We start from the raw sequence: 18,292 nt of genomic DNA on the forward strand, positions 1-18,292 counted from the left end.
ATTTTATTTTTTAATGAATGAACATGAATGAAAATGAGAGTGAATAAAAGTTGAGAGGCACTCGGTGTATGCACAAGATGTACAGAAATAAACTACAAGAATGATTATTATTTTCTGAAAGTTATTCATAACACAAATGCAAAACTTTGGCTATGAAAAGTTTAGCCTTTCTGAACGAGAATATTCTAGATATGCAAAGGTTTTAGTGCTCCCTTTTAAACACTCACACCAGACAGAGCACATACAAATAGATAAAGAGACACTGACATACAGAAAAGCCTATGAAGAGACTCAGGGAGGGCCGACTCTGTCTGTTCTAATTCTTGAATAGGAAAATGAATCAAATTATAGTAGAATTTGTTTTAAATAACACTATGCATTATGTAAACAGAGTTCAGAAGTAAAGCAGCAATGAAAATATGCACAGGCTCATGGAGAATTTTGTTTTATCCAAGTAAGGCACACACTGATTAAAGCAGAGTATAAGAATATATACAGTAAAAATAATCAAAGTTACTGTAACTGTTGAACACCACGATATCAGATCATCCCTCTGTTCCTGTGCTACTGCGAGTGTAACTACTGCCCCCCTCTGCACAGCGCAAGGCACAAGGCTCGCGTGCTGAGTGAAGCAGAAAAAAAGTGCGAGAGAGAGAAAGAGAGAGAGGGTGAGAGAAGGAAAAAAAACCCACGGCTTGCAATAAGGAGCCGGCTCGCGTCGTTCACGTCAAAGACCGGCTCTAAGAGCCGTTTCGTTCGTGACCGACACATCACTATACTGTCGGCATCAGGACCAGCAGAGTCAACCTGATGATCTTCATTATGACTGAACTCAGTAAAAATAAGACCACACACAGCAGATCTGTGTAATGTACAATTTGGTCAACACATTAGTTTTATTTGCGGTGCTGTGGTGGCACAGACTTTGTATGTTAGTTCACATGACTGTATAATTTATTTTCATTGACTTAAAATGAGCAACATCCTTTTTTGTTATCCTTTTGTTGTTACTTTTCCCTGGCACACTCTCTCACAGTCTGTTCTCTAAAACCTAAAAGAGGAATTATGGATTGGATCAACTGGTCCCTAAATGCAATTGACACCCCTTTCTCAACGAGAAGTCTGGGCTCGGGTGAGCCTGAGTGCTGAAGATATCTACCTATTCGGAACCATGGTAACAGGGTTCTGATTGGAGCTGGCTTGGCCCTGACTTATCGAAGAATTAAGAAAGCAGAACCGGCTGTTCAAACCCCCACAAGGCTGCCCGCTGGGATTGAAACGATGGGAAGAGGCGTGAGTTTCTCAAAATGGGCTCATTGAGTCAGCACGGATAAGATCTTGGAGAGGCTACGGCTGCTGTGAATACTCAGAATAAGATCTCTGACTGCAGACTGGATGACATCTCGGAGGGGCTCGCTCGGAATAAGATCTCTGGGCGCAAATTGGATGACATCTCGGGGAGGCACACTGCCGTGAGTTCTCAGAAATCGGCTCCTTGAGCACAAGAAATGACAACATCACAGAACGCAAGTATGGAGAAGCTCGCAGCTCTCCAACGGGAGATTGAGAGACCAGTGTTGGACTGTAGAACTGCTTTGAAATTCATATGAGCTGTTCTCAAAAAGCCATCTCTAGACCCAGCAGTCTTAGCTAATTATAGGCCAATCTCCAACCTTCCTTTCATATCAAACATCCTTGAAAGAGTAGTTGTCAAACAGCTAACAGATCATCTGCAGAGGCTTATTTGAAGAGTTTCAGTCAGGTTTCAGAGCTCAGCACAGAACAGAAACAGCTTTAGTGAAGGTTACAAATGATCTTCTTATGGCCTCTGACAGTGGACTCATCTCTGTGCTTGTCCTGCTAGACCTCAGTGCAGCGTTCGATACTGTTGACCATAATATCCTATTAGAGCGATTAGAACATGCTGTAGGTATTACAGGTACTGTGCTGCAGTGGTTTGTATCATATCTATCTAATAGACTCCAGTTTGTGCATGTAAATGGAGAGTCCTCTTCACACACTGAGGTTAATTATGGAGTTCCACAGGGTTCAGTGCTAGGACCAATTCTGTTTACATCATACATGCTTCCCTTAGGCAGCATCATTAGAAGACATAGCATACATTTACAGATGCAGATGACACCCAGCTCCATCTGTCCATGAAGCCAGATAACACACACCAATTAGTTAAACTGCAGGAATGTCTTAAAGACATAAAGACCTGGATGGCCGCTAACTTTCTGCTTCTTAATTCAGATCAAACTGAGGTTATTGTACTCGGCCCTGAAAATCTTAGAAATATGGTATCTAACCAGATTCTTACTCTGGATGGCATTACCTTGGCCTCCAGTAACACTGTGAGGAACCTTGGAGTCATTTTTGACCAGGACATGTCCTTCAACGCACATATTAAACAAATATGTAAGACTGCTTTCTTCCATTTGTGCAACATCTCTAAAGTTAGAAATATCCTGTCTCAGAGTGACGCTGAAAAACTAGTTCATGCATTTATTACTTCCAGGCTGGACGACTGTAATTCATTATTATCAGGATGTCCAAAAAACTCCCTGAAAAGCCTTCAGCTAATCCAAAATGCTGCAGCAAGAGTCCTGACAGGGACTAGAAAGAGAGAGCAGATTTCTCCTGTTTTGGCTTCCCTTCATTGGCTTCCTGTTAAATCCAGAATTGAATTCAAAATCCTGCTCCTCACATACAAGATCTTAAATAATCAGGCCCCATCTTATCTTAATGACCTTGTAGTACCATATCACCCTATTAGAGCACTTCGCTCTCGCTCTGCAGGCCTACTTGTTGTTCCTAGAGTATTTAAAAGTAGAATGGGAGGCAGAGCCTTCAGTTTTCAGGCCCCTCTTCTGTGGAACCAGCTTCCAGTTTGGATTCAGGAGACAGACACTATCTCTACTTTAAGATTAGGCTTCAAACTTTCCTTTTTGCTAAAGCATATAGTTAGGGCTGGACCAGGTGACCCTGAATCCTCGCTTATTTATGCTGCAATAGACGTAGGCTGCCGGGGGATTCCCATGATGCATTGAGTTTTTCCTTTCCAGTCACCTTTCTCACTCAGTATGTATTAACAGACCTCTCTGCATTGAATCATATCTGTTATTAACCTCTGTCTCTCTTCCACAGCATGTCTTTGTCCTGTCTCCTTCTCTCACCCCAACCGGTCGCAGCAGATGGCCCCGCCCCTCCCTGAGCCTGGTTCTACCGGAGGTTTCTTCCTGTTAAAAGGGAGTTTTTCCTTCCCACTGTTGCCAAAGTGCTGCTCATAGGGGGTCATATGATTGTTGGGTTTTTCTCTGTATCTATGAAGCGCCTTGAGGCGACTTATGTTGTGATTTGGCGCTATATAAATAAAATTGAATTGAATTGTTCGCACTAAAGTAAAAAGCACCATCACTTCATGCGGATAGCCCTTTGGTGCCAGTGGCGGTCTCGAGGCTGGAGCCGAAAAACAACACCCTGATAACGACTGTGTTTAGTCTGTTCCTTCCCATTCCATGCAAGGCCACCTGGGTTGGCTGGTAGACTGTTTACTTAGCCTGGCAGGGCGAAGGACACTGTCTCAGCTGAACTATGGACACGCACACACATACACTTACACTGATAAGCACACACTCATCCCCCTCCCTTTCCAAATGCCTTCGATGCTTGTTTCCTGCGGGGGAACACGGCGGGTCTGTGTGCCGTGCTGGAATGGTAGCGCTGTGCAGGGCGGCTGCTCTGCTCGCTTCGGATTACTCCTCACCCCCCACCCAATCCTGTGGCTTGTCATGTCTTTCACAATGTTGTGCTGTGGACATTTATGTGCTTTTTGTGCAGAGGAGTTTTTTTGTTTCCTGTTCTCATGCTGTCCTACCATGGAAGCACAGCATGAGTAGAGGTCTCTTTTTTTCCTCTTGTACTTTCCCATTGTTGTGTACATTTCAGTGTTTTTCTGTAACGCTACCGATCTCCGACCTGTATCCCCATGTGATGTCTGTGTTGTGTGCGTAAGGTGTGTGTGTGTGTGGGGGGGGGGTCCCATTTCACTGCAGGGCAACCTGCATGTGGCGAATAAAGCTTTGATTGATTGATTGATTAGTTGCCAGGTAGAAATCCCTGTTCTTACATTGTGAAAGTTTCAGTTTAGATAGAAAGTGTCAAACTAACTAGCCATAGCAGTCAGATGTCCTCTTATGTTGTGGGCTTTGCAATAATAACTCCCACTATGTCAAGTGTGAAGTCAGTGAAGTTTCCTCATGATGCTTCTGCTGAAGTCTTCATTCTCCTTGTACCTGGTATAATTAGCTGCTTTGTTAGTATTGCTAAAGAGTCACTGAACTGCTCTGTGTGTGGGGAAGCTTTGGAGCATCTGTGGGACAATGTGAGGAGAAACAAATTAATATGAGATAAGAGTTTGTTCTCTTTTTTCTTTCTAGATGCCAGTTATGCTTAAGTAAATGCTGTGGAGGACCAGGAGTTGAGCTCATCAAAATAAAGCATGTATGGATTAATAATTATTTGTACTGTAAAAAATGCATTAATGGCTTAATTTACTATAATTCTCTTTATTTAGACATTAGTAAAATAACTAAACTATGTAAATGATTAGCAAAGATTTAGGGGCGCATTTATACATAGAATGATAAAGATATCTCTCAAACATCTGTTAGGGTGTTAATAAAACCTGTCCCTGGATTAAACTGGGATGTTACTGCATTACATTAAGAAGCTCCTAAATAACTGGCTCATCCTTGATGTAACTCTTCATTCAGAAACTTGGATAAAAAATGCTGTCTTCATTGTAAAATGCATCAACTAATTATTTATTGGTAAGTATTAATTCATGAAAAGCTTTATCTCAATGAATACAACTCTCCTGGCCACCCAATCAAAATTGCGCTGCGAAAAAAAATGAAGCAAACATTTGATCATCACAGTACAACACCAAATCATTTAAACTTTAGAGATATCATTGTGTCCAGTTACAAAAAGCATAAACCACTGTGAATCCAGAGTGGTGTACAGTCATGGCCAAATGTTTTGAGATTGACACATATATTGGTTTTTCCAAAGTTTGCTGCTTCAGTTTTGATTATAGCAATTTGCAGATACTCCAGAATGTTATGAAGAGTGATCAGATGGATTGCAAAGTCCTTCTTTGACATGAAAAAACCCATTTCCACTGCATTTCATTGCTGCCATAAAAGGACCCGTTGAGATCATTTCAATAATCTTCTCGTTATCTCGAATGTTGATGAGCACAAGGCTGGAGATCATTATGTCAGCTGATTGAGTTAGAATAGCAGATTAGATGTGTTAAAAGGGTGACGCCTAAGATCCTTGTTGTTCCTGTTAACCATGGTTACCTGCAAAGAAACACGAAGGAGCATGCCAGGGCGAATTGGAGAGGTCAACACTGCACGTATTGACTCTTTGCATAAATGTGATGTAATCGTCAATAAAAGCCTTTGAAACCTATCACGTGCTTGTAATTATACCTCAGTACATCACAGAAACAACTGACACAAAGATCTAAAAAGACTGAAGTTGCAAAATTGGTGAAAACTAATATTTTTGTCATTCTCAAAACATTTGGCCACAACTGTAGTAGTAGTGTTATACTGTGATGACTGCAGCAATTTGTGTAATATAACCCAAAGCAGAGAAAATATGCATAAAGATGTCCAAAAAGCTCATGAATATGGCAAAAGAATCTGTTGGGCCTGGGTACTTTTACCCCTCACCGTGAATGTTTGAGTGCGGTTGCTTAAATTTGATCTGAAATTACTTTTCTATGCTTCGCCCTTCTTCCTCTCAACTTTTGAGTCCGTTTCTTTAGCAATAAAGTTTAATAAATTGGTTCATTTCATACACAAAAAATGTACAGAAGGGTTTAGTGTTTTAGCAGTTAAACTCTCCAGTTCAATATGTGAAATTGTCATTAAGTCAAATTGGTGATGGAAACATTTAAACATTTTTGCCAGTTAGCAACAATCTGCCGACATCACTTGAAAGAAATACACAGATACACCTGTGTGACTTCCCTTTAATGAATATTAACATGAAGTTTTTTGTTCCGTTTTCCATCCCAAATCCATTTCGAGTTTCCCTACATCAGTCTACAGTTGCTTATAAGCAGATGTTTAGTTTATTATACTTTTAGATGAGAAGTTCAGGAAAAGATCAACAAAACTTTTTCTCTTAAAACAGATTAGTCGTGAGCTAAGATTACCAGCTTTTCCCCCTTTCAGAACAAATGCAGAAATCCTTCGTCATCAGACCATCTACCATCTACAGTGTTAGTTTAACAAAACAAACAAAAAAGCCTTTTCTGAGTTTTAGGAGTCAAGATAACTACATACAAAGGTACTTTTGGCTGTTTCCTTGGTTCTCAAAGGATCCCAGCAGATGGATCTGCATGTTTAGTTTGGCACAACCATCCTTTAAATCTGGATTTGGGACCAGCATGAGTACACTAGCAATAGCCGCTGAATTTCATTTTTTTTTTATCTTTTATGTGCAAGACAAATGTGTTAACTCCTAAACTATGTTAACAATGTACACTATTGACACAGTGATTCTTTAATAACGAAGTATTGATGTGAATAAATAATTCTTTTTTTGAAGGCTTTGTACAGTTACGGTGCCAGACTCAAACCCAACTTGCCATTAAAGAAAGCGGTCACAATTTTTTTGGTGGCTTGGTTGCCGTTTTCTACATTATTGTGAATTTTTCAAAATCACAATAATTATGAAGAAAACAAACCCAAACCTAACCCCCACTACTGTACGTGCATAATAAACACACAGTTGAGCTTGCCATAGGCCTAGATTCTGAGCACAGCCTGAAGAAATTGACGAGCTACATTTATTTTGGATATGATGCAAAGCAAACAAAGGCAAGAAATCAAACCTCACAGCTCGAGAAGAATTTTAGTTCATAATTTTTCATATTAAAACTGTCTTTATTAAGTTAATCTCTAATAAAATAAAAGGAGGAAAACCAGAACACAGCAGAAGCCAAAAAACAAAAAAACAACAAAACAAATTGGAATGTACTTCAGTAAAGAAAATAAAAGCTCCAGCTGGTCCAACAGGGGGGCTTTATTTCAACCACAGTCAAATAAAGCACCGCTTTTATATATATATATATATATAAAGATATTTTATATATATATATATCTATATATTTATATATATTTATGGTTTTCATATACACCTTCAGGCAATGACTAGAGAGGATTCTTTACAGAATCAAGTTTCTTGTGGTTCTCTTCATTTACAGGTAAACTTAGTTTCTGGATAATTAAACCACAGAAAAACTCAAGGCAACTTTTCTTGCCTTGTTCATAAAGTACAAAACTGGCACAGAGGACAACCTTTTTTTTTTGTTTTTTTTGTTTGTTTGTTTTTATACACAGTAAAAATGCAATAAAATTAAATTACATACAGAGGAGACAAAAGTTCTGTAAACCTTTCCCCTTTACAGCAAAGCTCAAATAAAATCAGTATAAAACACACCAAGAAAAAAAACCAAAAAAAAAAAAACCCACCAAGCCCACTCACCCACCCACCCTTTAAAAAAAATGTGCTGTAGTCTGTACTACTTTTTCTGCTTTTCTTCTTTATTTCTCAAAGGAGATGTTGGCTCTGCGTGGAGTCGCAATCTTATAATGCGAAAAGAGCGGCGGGAGCCGCTGAAGCTGGAGAAAGCGTCCGACTGAACATCGGCAGAAGGCAACAAACAGCAGCACAAAACCAGCAGAAGAAGAAGAAACATAATGAACAGGAGAAAGTTTGTTTCCTCTGAGCTGAAGTCAGACGTCCATAGCAGAGAGAAAAGGGGGGGAGGGAATTCAAGATATGGCGGTGGTCAGTTGATGATGTCATGAAGAGGGCTGGCCTTTAATAGAAAGTTTGGTAACAATGGCAATGGTGGCTTCCACCGTCCTGTACAGCATGTCCAGCGTGTCAGGTGGGGGGCCAACGCTCTGGAACATCTGTGAGGAGGAGGAGGAGTGGCTGCCACAGCCATCTGGACCCTCCCCCACCAGCCCTGATGGGAAAGCAGCATCCTCTGAAAGGGGTGGGGCCGGGCTGCTGCTGGTCTTAGAGCTCATCTCCTTCTCTTCCTTCACCTCCTCTGAGCAGGTAGACACGGCCTCATCCCTTCTCCCCTCCCGTTGATCTCCCACCTCGTCGTTCTCCTCGCGTGGCACCACATGTTGCTGCAGCTCAGGCTCCTCCCCCTGGACAAACCCCTCTCCCGTCTCCTGCAGCAGGGAGGAGGAGGAGGAGGAAAACGAGGAGGATGACGACGAAGAGCCCTCCATCTTTTCCTCTTTGGGAGAGGAGTCCAGATTTCTAGAGGAGGTGGGCATGGGGTCAGGAGAGGGCGGATCCTGCTCAGTGCCTGGGTCGATCAGTGATGAGGAATCTCGTGTTTCCGTGTCTGAGGTGCTTGTGGGTGTTAGCGCCTCCTGTTGGTCAGGCTTTGGATCACTGCAGGGCGGAAGAGTTGAAGAGGAGGTGGAGGCGGCGTAGAGCTGGGCTCCTCCATCTCCGGCTCTGTCGTCATCACCGCTCACCCTCCGCCGCTTCACCGGGGTCGCCCCTTCATCCTCAGCTGACAACAAACAGACTGTTACTGAAAGGAGCCACTATTCTACATCATTTACAGCACTGACTTTAAATTTTTCACAAAGTCTACTTTGTTGAGTCATACTCCAGATTATTCTGCCTAAATGGTCAACCCAAAGAAATGTGCTCAAATTGAGGTTGTGTTTTGGTTTAGTGATTGAATGGCATGTTATACCTTTGCATTTGTGGTCTTTGGCCTCCAGCTCTAGAGTGCTGCGTTGCTGGAGACAAGCACGACAGCAGCTCAGAAGCTCTTGCAGGGCTGGGAGGAAAGCTGGGTCAATGGCCTGAGAAGGCTGCACAGACAACAGCAACATCAATGCCCTCAGGTCCTGACAAAGAGAAGAGAGATCAAACAATGAGAAAACAGTGGCACCATGTATCAGGAGGACTGTTCTATGAGTGTGTGCATGCATGCATACAGCATTGAGCAGGCTGCTGGTCTTGTTAAGCTCCAGGCGATGAGCTGCCAGTTCAGGCTGCAGACTGCTCCGTTCACTCAGCAGGTTTGTCACCAAAACACCAATGAGGTTGGAGCAGCTGGGACCAGACAAAACCTGGACCTACACATACACAAATTTTTATTCTCTATTTAATTACAAATTAAAATGCAACATCATTTGGACAATCAGTACAAACTGGGTACAACCTTGATCAAATGTAGTGACTATTTAGGATTCCTACAAGAAAAGCTGAAACTTTTTATACCTTGTGCAAAAAGCAGTTAAGGAAGGTGTAGGCCACGTTGTTGTTCAGAAAGGTCCTCTCGTCCATTAGGATACATTTAATGTACTCGCTGAAGGCTGGGTCTTCACAGAGCAGCTTCACACACGTTTTAGCCATAACAGACTGAAAGAAGAGCGAGATGAGAAGGATTTACCATTGTGCTGCTGTCCATATCCAAAGAGCCCGAGTCTATTAACAAGGCCTGACCTTAAAAATGGTTGAAATGAGTGAAATCAGAGGAACGCAGCTGTACCTGTGACTGACAGAGCTCTGTCCACAGTTTGGGGAAAAGCGCAAGATGGAGGGGAAGTCCTTCATACGCTATCAACACACCTGAGAGGGAGGCAGAGCATTAACATGGAAACATCTATGTTTCTGTGCAAATTCATGTGTGCTTGCAGACAATTTACGGTTTGATCAGTATGCTATAATGATAACAGTGGAAATACAAACACGTACTTAGCTTGACAAGTGTATCTGTGAATTTCTCACAGTTGATGGCAACGCGACACAGCAAGTGAATGAACTTATGGTAGGACAGGAAATAATCCAGCAGCATTCGATCGTACACCTCATCTTTACCCTGAGATGGACACAAACAAATATTACCACCAACACCAAGCCTCTGCAGGTACTGAAGGTTTTCTGTTGAGGTTTCTTTTACTGCTGACACAAAACGATTTGGAGCAGGAACAGATAACCGTACCTTGCTGCTCTCCACCAGTGAAGGCAGCAGACACATGTTCAGCTCCGGTCTTGGAGGTCGGATGTTGTTTTTGGCTCCCATAAGTTTGAGGTTCTCTCTGCATGGCAGGTAAGGACCAAACGACACTGCACAGGGACAATTAAAAGTCAGTGAAAAGAAAGCCAGATTTTTAATTTAATCTGAAAGAGTTTAAGTAAAGATGAACCAGAGATTTTTAAAAGTCGAAACCACTGAAGGTTTTACTTAAAAACCTTTTGGATTATAAAAGCTTAACTTGAAGAACATCAGACAGTATATTTGTCAAATATGTACTGTTCAAACGGTGGATGATTATCATTAAAAATGGCCCAAGTTTCAAACACTGAGACAAATGTTCATGTAAGTAATCTCTGTTCTACTCTTTGGTTACCGTTTGATGTCACTGTGAGACAACAGGCCTCATATACTGATGTTTACCATTAATATTTTGTTGTTACCACGGTGCGTATGCTAGTAAATCAAAATTGAAAAAAGAAAAGAAAATATAGAAAAAGGTTTGGAAACAAAGCTGATATGAAAATGACTAACAGTCAAAAAGAAAAAGAACATTCAAGGAGAAGCTGTGACATCTAGCAATGAACGGCATCATGCAAAGCTACCATGTTCTTGGGGATCCATTTTAAGCTATAAAACAAGAATGCAAACCAAAAGAGGACAATCAACATGAATAATGAGGAGAAGACTTACTGGGGATATTGCTGTGGTGGTATGTGCAGTGGTTGTGTTGTAAGAAGGGGACTAGAGTGTGCAGGAAGTCATGAGGACTCAGCAGAACGAGTTCCTTCAGCACATCTGCAACAAGAACATCACGTTACAGGACACTTTCTAAAACTTCCAATTATTTCTACATCTGACCCGTTACATTTTTAGAGAGATGCAGATATGTATTCTGCTAGCCAAATTCTACTCTGTCTCAGCTGGAACAAAGGATGATTTCTGTTTTCTAGAGTTTGGCTACAATAGTTGCCAAAAATGTACACACAATCACACAGAGTCAAAAGTGTTCATAATACTCAATTCAATGTGATCACTGGTCTTTAAATTGTAAGGCAGAAACCCTTCAAAAATCAGACAATCCCCTGTGAACAAGCACTTAGTGAAGATTAAGAAGGAGCGCAGTAGTTTTTCCTTCCCACGCTGAGCTCTTTGGACTTTCCCATTGTTCTGAGCATTGGTGAGTCCAATGAATGCTGTCAAACAAATCTTTATCATCCTGGCAAAGACAAACTACCAGTTGTAGCCAATCACAATCACTAATGAGATCACAGGACTTGGCTTTATCAAGTTAGCACATTGTAGGAACAGTTCAAATAAATGTTTAAAAGCCCCAAATTACCAGGACATACATGTCCATAATAAGTGTATATAAACATCTGACCTAACTTAATATACTTGAATGTTAGCTGGTGGGTTATCAAAGGTGAGTGTTACCCAAGCAGGCGTTGCGGAGCTCAGGTGGGCTATAAGAGTTCAGCAGAGTGAGAAGCTTGTGGGCAAAGTCAATCCTCTCCTGCCACTGGATCAGAGCCTGTTTCACATCTGGGTAACAGGAGAGAGAAAAAACAAAAGATCAGCACAAATACGAGAACACACATCTGCAGATATTTTACTCTAATACAGCCCTTTGTAACCAATGGAGTTGGTACACTGTACCAGAGCTGCTTCTTGGATGTTCAGAGTCAGATTCAGGGACATTTCATGTTCACTGGTTAAAGTTTGTGTATCATAATTTCTAAACACAAAAAAATTGTCATTTTATAGGAGCTAAAAATACAAAGTGGCTGAAGTTAAAGCTATCCAGAGATCAGAGCCAGCTGTAAGCCAGCAGCCTCGGCATGAGCAATGGAAGAAAAGAAAAAAACCAAAGCAGTTATGAGAAAAATGAAGACTATTAAAACGGTGAAGTCTGGTGAAATGATGCAAGTAGTTAACATTTGTATTTACTATATGAATCTGTAGCTGTCAAATAAAGAAGGATGTACAGCAACTCATTTTTTCCAGTATCAGAGCACTTTTGTTTCACTTGTATCTACTTGTTGAGCAGATACTAAAGTCACTGCTCAGTTTTGTTATGAAAACAATATTTCACATTTGCAGCAGTAACTGCCCAAGAAAAGTGCAATCAGTGCATCTCCAAATATGTTTCAGGCATTCGTTGTTTTCCTGACATCGTTGTATTATACTCAGTCGTACATAGCATTTGTATTTTATTCTATTCTATTGTGTACAGTTGATTCTTATCCTATTCCAGTGTTTTTCTAATTTTTGCTATGTAACTTTGCACTGTCCACTTTCTGCTTTAACAAAACACATTTCCCACCAATAAAGGTTATCTCATCTCATCTAAGGTCACATTTTTTGCACATTCATTTACTTCATGCCAGACAGATCAACTCTTCTGTAGTGTAATGCTGTCCTGGGGTTTTATGTCTTAGTATGGTCATCTCCTTTTTAATGGCAAAAATCAAAGTAGTGATTGCACAACAATCATCCAACTAACCACACCTCTTTATGAACAAGAGCACAGCAACTTCAATTAATAAGACTAAAAAACTACCGGATCCAAAGTGACACTCCTGTGCTACGAGTCAGTGTAGCTCACTGCTGCACCATTTCAAATCTGGCAAAATAACCACAAACAGCTTCTAGCTCTGCATACGTACTATCAACAAATTTCCCACGTGTGGGACTAATAAAGGTTATCTTATCTTATCAAGTGAAAACTGGAATTCACCTACAGAGCCTAACTTCTTGCTAACATGTTGCATTAACTACAGTTTCATTTTACAGCGCCACATCACAACAGCAGTGGCCTCAAGGGCCTTGATATTGTAAAGATCCTGCAATTATAGAGAAAACGCCCAACAATCACATAACCTTCTTTGGGCAAGCACCTGGTGCCAGTGGGAAGGACAAACTATTAGTTTTAACTGTTTAACCTGTGTTACTATTACATGTGTTCGCCCTGTTAAACAGTAGGGGATGGTGCACACCTTTGCGCTGCAGGTATGGCCTGGTGGCTTTGAGGACAGAAAGAAAGATGGAGAGCAGCTCCACCAAGTCTCCAGTGACGTGGCATGCTGTCGCCTCATGGTACATCATGTGCAGAGTGTTGAAGGACTGCAGGGAACAAACAAACAGTGCACATAGCTTTACTTATTAGATTTGGAAGGGTTAAAAAAAAAAAAAAATGTAGTAAGCAATGAAATGCAAATTTTATTTTCATGTACATATACATATTTTAAATGCACTTGTAATATACTATATTTAATTTTATCTTTTTAAATCCAGATATTAATGATTCCCTTTGGCCTGTTTTAAATATAATGCCAAAAAAGGCAGATGATGCATGAAAATGAATTGGATTATGGCAGCATAGAAAGATGAGACGATAGCTTAATTTAGCAATTCTTTTTGTAATATTTAGAAGAGACCTGGATTGTACCTCAGTCATTAGGATAAGTCCTCTGTTGAAGACTACCAACAGTCGGTCCTCGTCATTCTCCAGCAGAACTCTGAAGGCACTGAGAGGAACAGCACAGAGAAAGGTCAACTTAGAAAGTAACGTCAGTAAACTTTCCAAACTCTGATACAAAATGGACAGTTTCTGTGACAAACATCTTCACCAGGTTACAAAAACAAGCTTCACAAGACCTTCAGTGATAAAAGTGTGTGTGTGTTCTTACCTGATAAGTGTGGTCCAACAGGAGCGCCCATCCAGACAGCGGAGGTAGCAGCTAATAGTGGTCTTCTTAAATTGTTTAATGTCCTCCACTTCCTCTTCCCTCATCTCAGCTCGCTGCGCCACAAACAGCTGCATCAAATTGAACAGTTCCTCCACTGCCTGCAGGGAGAAGCACATCAGCGGTTATGATTTTTACATTATCACAAATAAACATAACCAAGGCAAGATCTTTAACCCTTTAAGACCTACCATAGAACCAAGTCCGCCAGAGCTTACTTTATATTTTTACATGCTGTAGTGCCATTTTTGGGAGCATTTCAAGTTGCTATACATCAATACAACTGTTATAGCCCAGATTTTAATAATATGTCTGCATTAAGTCCATAGTAACTACATTAATTGCAAAAAAGTGCAATAAACTACAAAAAAATTGAAAATTGTTTTTGTTTTTTTTACATATATTTCTACTTGGAGAAATTTAAGAGGCTTATCCCTCAAAACTTTAAATACAAAAAAAGTTGCAAAAAATAGAATAGAAATTTATTTTTAGTGTCTTCATAGTTTTATTTTGGAGATACACCAATTTTTATATACTGCAGGAAAAACGAAAAACAATCCTATGATGCAAATTTGCAAAGAAAACAGCAGGTGCATCAAAATAAACTATTTCCAGCAGTGCAATTCGAGTTCTAAGCATCCCAGCAACTATTCAGAAAAGCATAAAGTCAAACATGACTTATAAAAACACCAGTATAGGCTCTTAAGGCCTACAAATAAAAAACTACATTTTCCGCGAAAATGACGTCACTTCTGGTTTCGGCCAGGAAATGGTGGACATGCGATAGTTCGCGCTGACGTCTGTTTCACTGTGGGAAGTGTTACGAACAGCTGATCGGATCGGCAAAGCGTGTTTCTGGAATATTATGTTTTTGTTCCTGCAAGCGCTTTTTATGCAATTTTTGCAAAGCTTTATGTGGAAGGAAACCGTGACCGAGGACAAGCTGATGGCATCAGAAGTAAGTACAACTCCTCCGGTTTCATATGCAAAACAAATTATTGCGCTAGCTTACACGGTTGCAGTGCTACTGGGATTTAAAAATAGTTACGCAAAAAGGAGCGTGCCCGCTCCGACCGGCTTTAAAGGGTTAACAATTAAAGACTTCCTTTATGTTTTGCTTTTAGGTGGGGAATTTTCAAAGTGCTATGGACAATAAAGTCACATCACTGCTAGAAGTCTGACTGTCCTCTCACCCCTGGATACTGGCTGGCATGTGGAGTCAAGTTCTTGAAGGCCCACTGGATGTTTTGGTGTGATGCTAGTTGGCGGGTGAAAGCAGTCGACTGCTCGCAGCACATGCGCAGGATGCCATAGTAGGCAGGGAGCATGCCGCGGTTGAATAGCACCACCTCCTGGTCATCGTGGTCAGCCAAGATATAGTTGAAGGCAATGTTTTTGGTCACCACAGGGTTCTGCACCACTAGCCGGACGTTCTCCGGGCAATCCACACAAACGTTGTACCAGAAGGACAGCAGTGCCTGCTTATTGTGGTTGGTTGCAATGGCTGGCTCTGACAGTTTCGGCTGAAAACGTGAAAGAAAAAAGTTCTAAATTCTGCACCTAAGACTCGGACACGCACATTGAAGTGTACAATCGGTACAAATCTTTAAAAATATCTTCGCAGTCAAAGAAAGATGTACCTGGAAGAGGTTCCAGAGGTCCATGAAGTAGCCAGAGAACATGAGTTTCTCCGTCTTGGAGATGAGGCAGTAAGTCATGAAGCTGAAATACTGCACCAGTTTGGTAGTACCATGAACACTGGCATCCACATACAGCTTGGCACGTCCCAGCAGCCCTAGCAACAGGTTGTAGACCTGGTGGAGAACCACGGTGGTGTCGGGGGACAGTGGGAGCTCACGGGTCGGCAAGTGGAGGGAGCGTGTGGAGCGGAACATCTGTCGAAAGGAGTTGCTGGGGATGAGGGAGACCAGGAGGTATGCAGCAGCTAGAGGGAGAAGAGAGAGTTAACTGCTATCATAAACAAAGGACTACTGTGGCTGCAGTGGTACCTCATGTTAATTTAAACATGTTGTTTTTAAAGGTGGTCTTTTCATTATTGACAGAATGCTCTGCTCTTATTAAACAGGCTTGAGTTTTTTTGGACTTGAATGGTCTCATAGTTTGCAGATATTTTTTTTGGTCATCTCAGACATCGCTCTGGTAGTCAATACAGAAGCCCAATCAGAAGAAATTTAGCTTACAGGGAGCTAAAACCGCTCATTTCGACAATGGATGAACTTAGTGCTGCAGCAACAGCCACTGTAAGACTAATGAGGAAATGTGAATCATGCAAATCTCTTTAACCATCTTTATTTAACCATCATATTTAATCTTGAGATTCTTTTCTGTGAGAGCCCTGGCTATTTTAAGAAGCAGGTTACACTATTAGTAAAGTTCTATTTACATTAACAATAAAGGAAGAATGTATATCTATATAGTCAAAGTAAAAATTGGGTTGTGTACACTAAAGGGCTGTTTAATTTAATAATTAGCATTTTTTTTTAAAAACTTAACGTTATATTTGTTTTGGCTTCTAAAGTTCTCAGTTTTCAGAATTTAATCCACCTTTTTAAACACTGGCACAATGTCTTTTCATTCGTAGTTGGTTTAACTCCCTGTTGAGTGTTTGTTAAAAAAAAGAACATGAAACTAAATACAATGAGACAATGCAGAGGCCCTTACACGTGCGGACTCGGGGATAGTTGTGTGCCAGCAGGAAGCGTTCTACCCAGTTCTCCATGTTCTGCAGCACCCAGCTGTGGGCCAGTTTGTTCCTGGGAGTCTGCACAGCCAGCCAGTCCAGACATTGGGATGGATTGTACTCAATCACCTGACAGGAGGCACACAGATGAGACAGCATATATTTAATAAGGACTTTATAAGCAGTATATTCATTTTAAAATGGCAATCCTAAACACTGACCTAATTTTTTCTGTTTGGTTTTATTGACTTTTGATCCTGCATGTGGTGCAAGTTTACTTTATTGATAAATAAGATGTAAACCAGTTGCAACTACATGTATGGATCTCATTCCATTCATCCATCTTCCACCACTTATCTAGGGCTGGGTCACAAGGGCAGTAGCCCAAGCAAAGAAACCCAGAAGCCCGTGTTCAAAGTCACATCCTCCAGCTCATCCAGGGGAACTCTCTCCAGGATGCCCTGGGCCTACACCTCAGGACCTTATCCTGGTAGGACATGCCCAAACCACCTCAGCTGGGTCCTTTCAATGTGGAAAAATCGTAACTCTATTCTGAGTGCCTTGCAAATGACTGAATTTCTCACCCCTCCTTGAGAGAAAGCACAGCCACCCTTTGGAGAGAATTAATTTCTGCTGCTTGTATCTGCAATCTCATTCATTTGGTCATATACGTGAGGGTGGGGACATAGATCAACCGATAAATCGGCAGTCTGTCAATCTCCTGCTATACTCTACTCTCACTCGTGAACCAGAAATACTTAAATTGATCTACTTAGTGCAGCAACTTGTCCCTGAGCCAGAGTGGGAATTCCACCCCTATCCAGCTGAGAACCATTGCCTCAATCTGCTATGAAACGCTTGGTGCAAGGTGGAAGCCCCAACCTGATGAAGCCAACAGAACCACATCATCTGCAAAAACCAGAGCTGCGATTCCGCCATCTGGCTACGCCTAGAAATTAGGGGCAAAGGGCAGCCGGAGCAAAATCCCACACCCACTGAAAAGAACGAGTTATTGCCAGTAATGCAGATCAAGCTCTCGCTGCACTCGTGCAGGGATCTAATAGCTCCTAAATATCAGACATCCACTATTCTGTAAGGACCTTGTACAGAATCACCTGAGGGATGAGGCTCAAGTCTACAAAGCACGTGTAAACTCCCACATGACCCAGGTACATCTTTCTTTGACACATCCATGCATGGAATTATGGTTAAAAAACCCCAAATCATTAAAATAGTGATTTGGGGTTATAACAAAGCCAGAAACAGAAATTTTCTGAGCAACCTGAAATGTTGAAATGAACGTTGGAAGCAACTATTGAACTATAAACAAAGGAAACCATATTTTTATGCAGTATAGTTTTGTCCAGCCTAAAAGGATCAAATTTTGGCAAAGCACCAAAATTATAACTAATATTATTTCTAGTAAATGACATTTGATCAACTTTTTGAAGACCTGTATTTAACAAAACCCAGAGAGGTTTTCTTTTGATAATGATAACTACATATTACATTAAATCCTTTTATTAGATCTAAACAAATGGAAAATATTAGTGTGTCAGTGTTTACCTCCCAGATCCTTTGGAGAATGTAGGAAGCAAAGGAAGGCATCCCCGGAGGTCCACCCGCAAACTCCATCAACATTGTTAGCAGCTTGAAGAAAGGATTGGCAGCCTAACAGAATTTAAGGGGGGGTCATGAAAAATCATTTTTGTATCACTACACCATATTTTT

General features: G+C 41.1%; 1 protein-coding gene across 2 annotated transcripts in view; it reads right to left on the minus strand.

The window, feature by feature from the left end:
* Positions 1-6,034: 6,034 nt before the first annotated feature.
* Positions 6,035-18,292, minus strand: part of usp34 (ubiquitin specific peptidase 34) — a 55,640-nt gene continuing 43,382 nt past the window's right edge. For both annotated transcript variants that reach the window (XM_082535455.1, XM_082535454.1), the window contains exons 63-78: positions 18,128-18,232; positions 16,543-16,690; positions 15,501-15,805; positions 15,054-15,383; positions 13,804-13,961; positions 13,563-13,641; positions 13,111-13,237; positions 11,549-11,656; positions 10,805-10,909; positions 10,079-10,203; positions 9,832-9,955; positions 9,626-9,705; positions 9,355-9,495; positions 9,069-9,209; positions 8,822-8,978; positions 6,035-8,632 (exon numbers count right to left, since the gene is read on the minus strand). In XM_082535455.1, the coding sequence (XP_082391581.1) occupies positions 7,893-8,632; positions 8,822-8,978; positions 9,069-9,209; positions 9,355-9,495; positions 9,626-9,705; positions 9,832-9,955; positions 10,079-10,203; positions 10,805-10,909; positions 11,549-11,656; positions 13,111-13,237; positions 13,563-13,641; positions 13,804-13,961; positions 15,054-15,383; positions 15,501-15,805; positions 16,543-16,690; positions 18,128-18,232 (2,973 nt within the window). In that variant the 3' untranslated portion in view covers positions 6,035-7,892. The remainder of the gene's footprint in view (positions 8,633-8,821; positions 8,979-9,068; positions 9,210-9,354; positions 9,496-9,625; positions 9,706-9,831; positions 9,956-10,078; positions 10,204-10,804; positions 10,910-11,548; positions 11,657-13,110; positions 13,238-13,562; positions 13,642-13,803; positions 13,962-15,053; positions 15,384-15,500; positions 15,806-16,542; positions 16,691-18,127; positions 18,233-18,292) is intronic.

Source organism: Aulonocara stuartgranti, assembly GCF_965226115.1.
Source record: "Aulonocara stuartgranti genome assembly, chromosome: 6".
In the NCBI taxonomy this organism is placed as follows: domain Eukaryota; kingdom Metazoa; phylum Chordata; class Actinopteri; order Cichliformes; family Cichlidae; genus Aulonocara; species Aulonocara stuartgranti.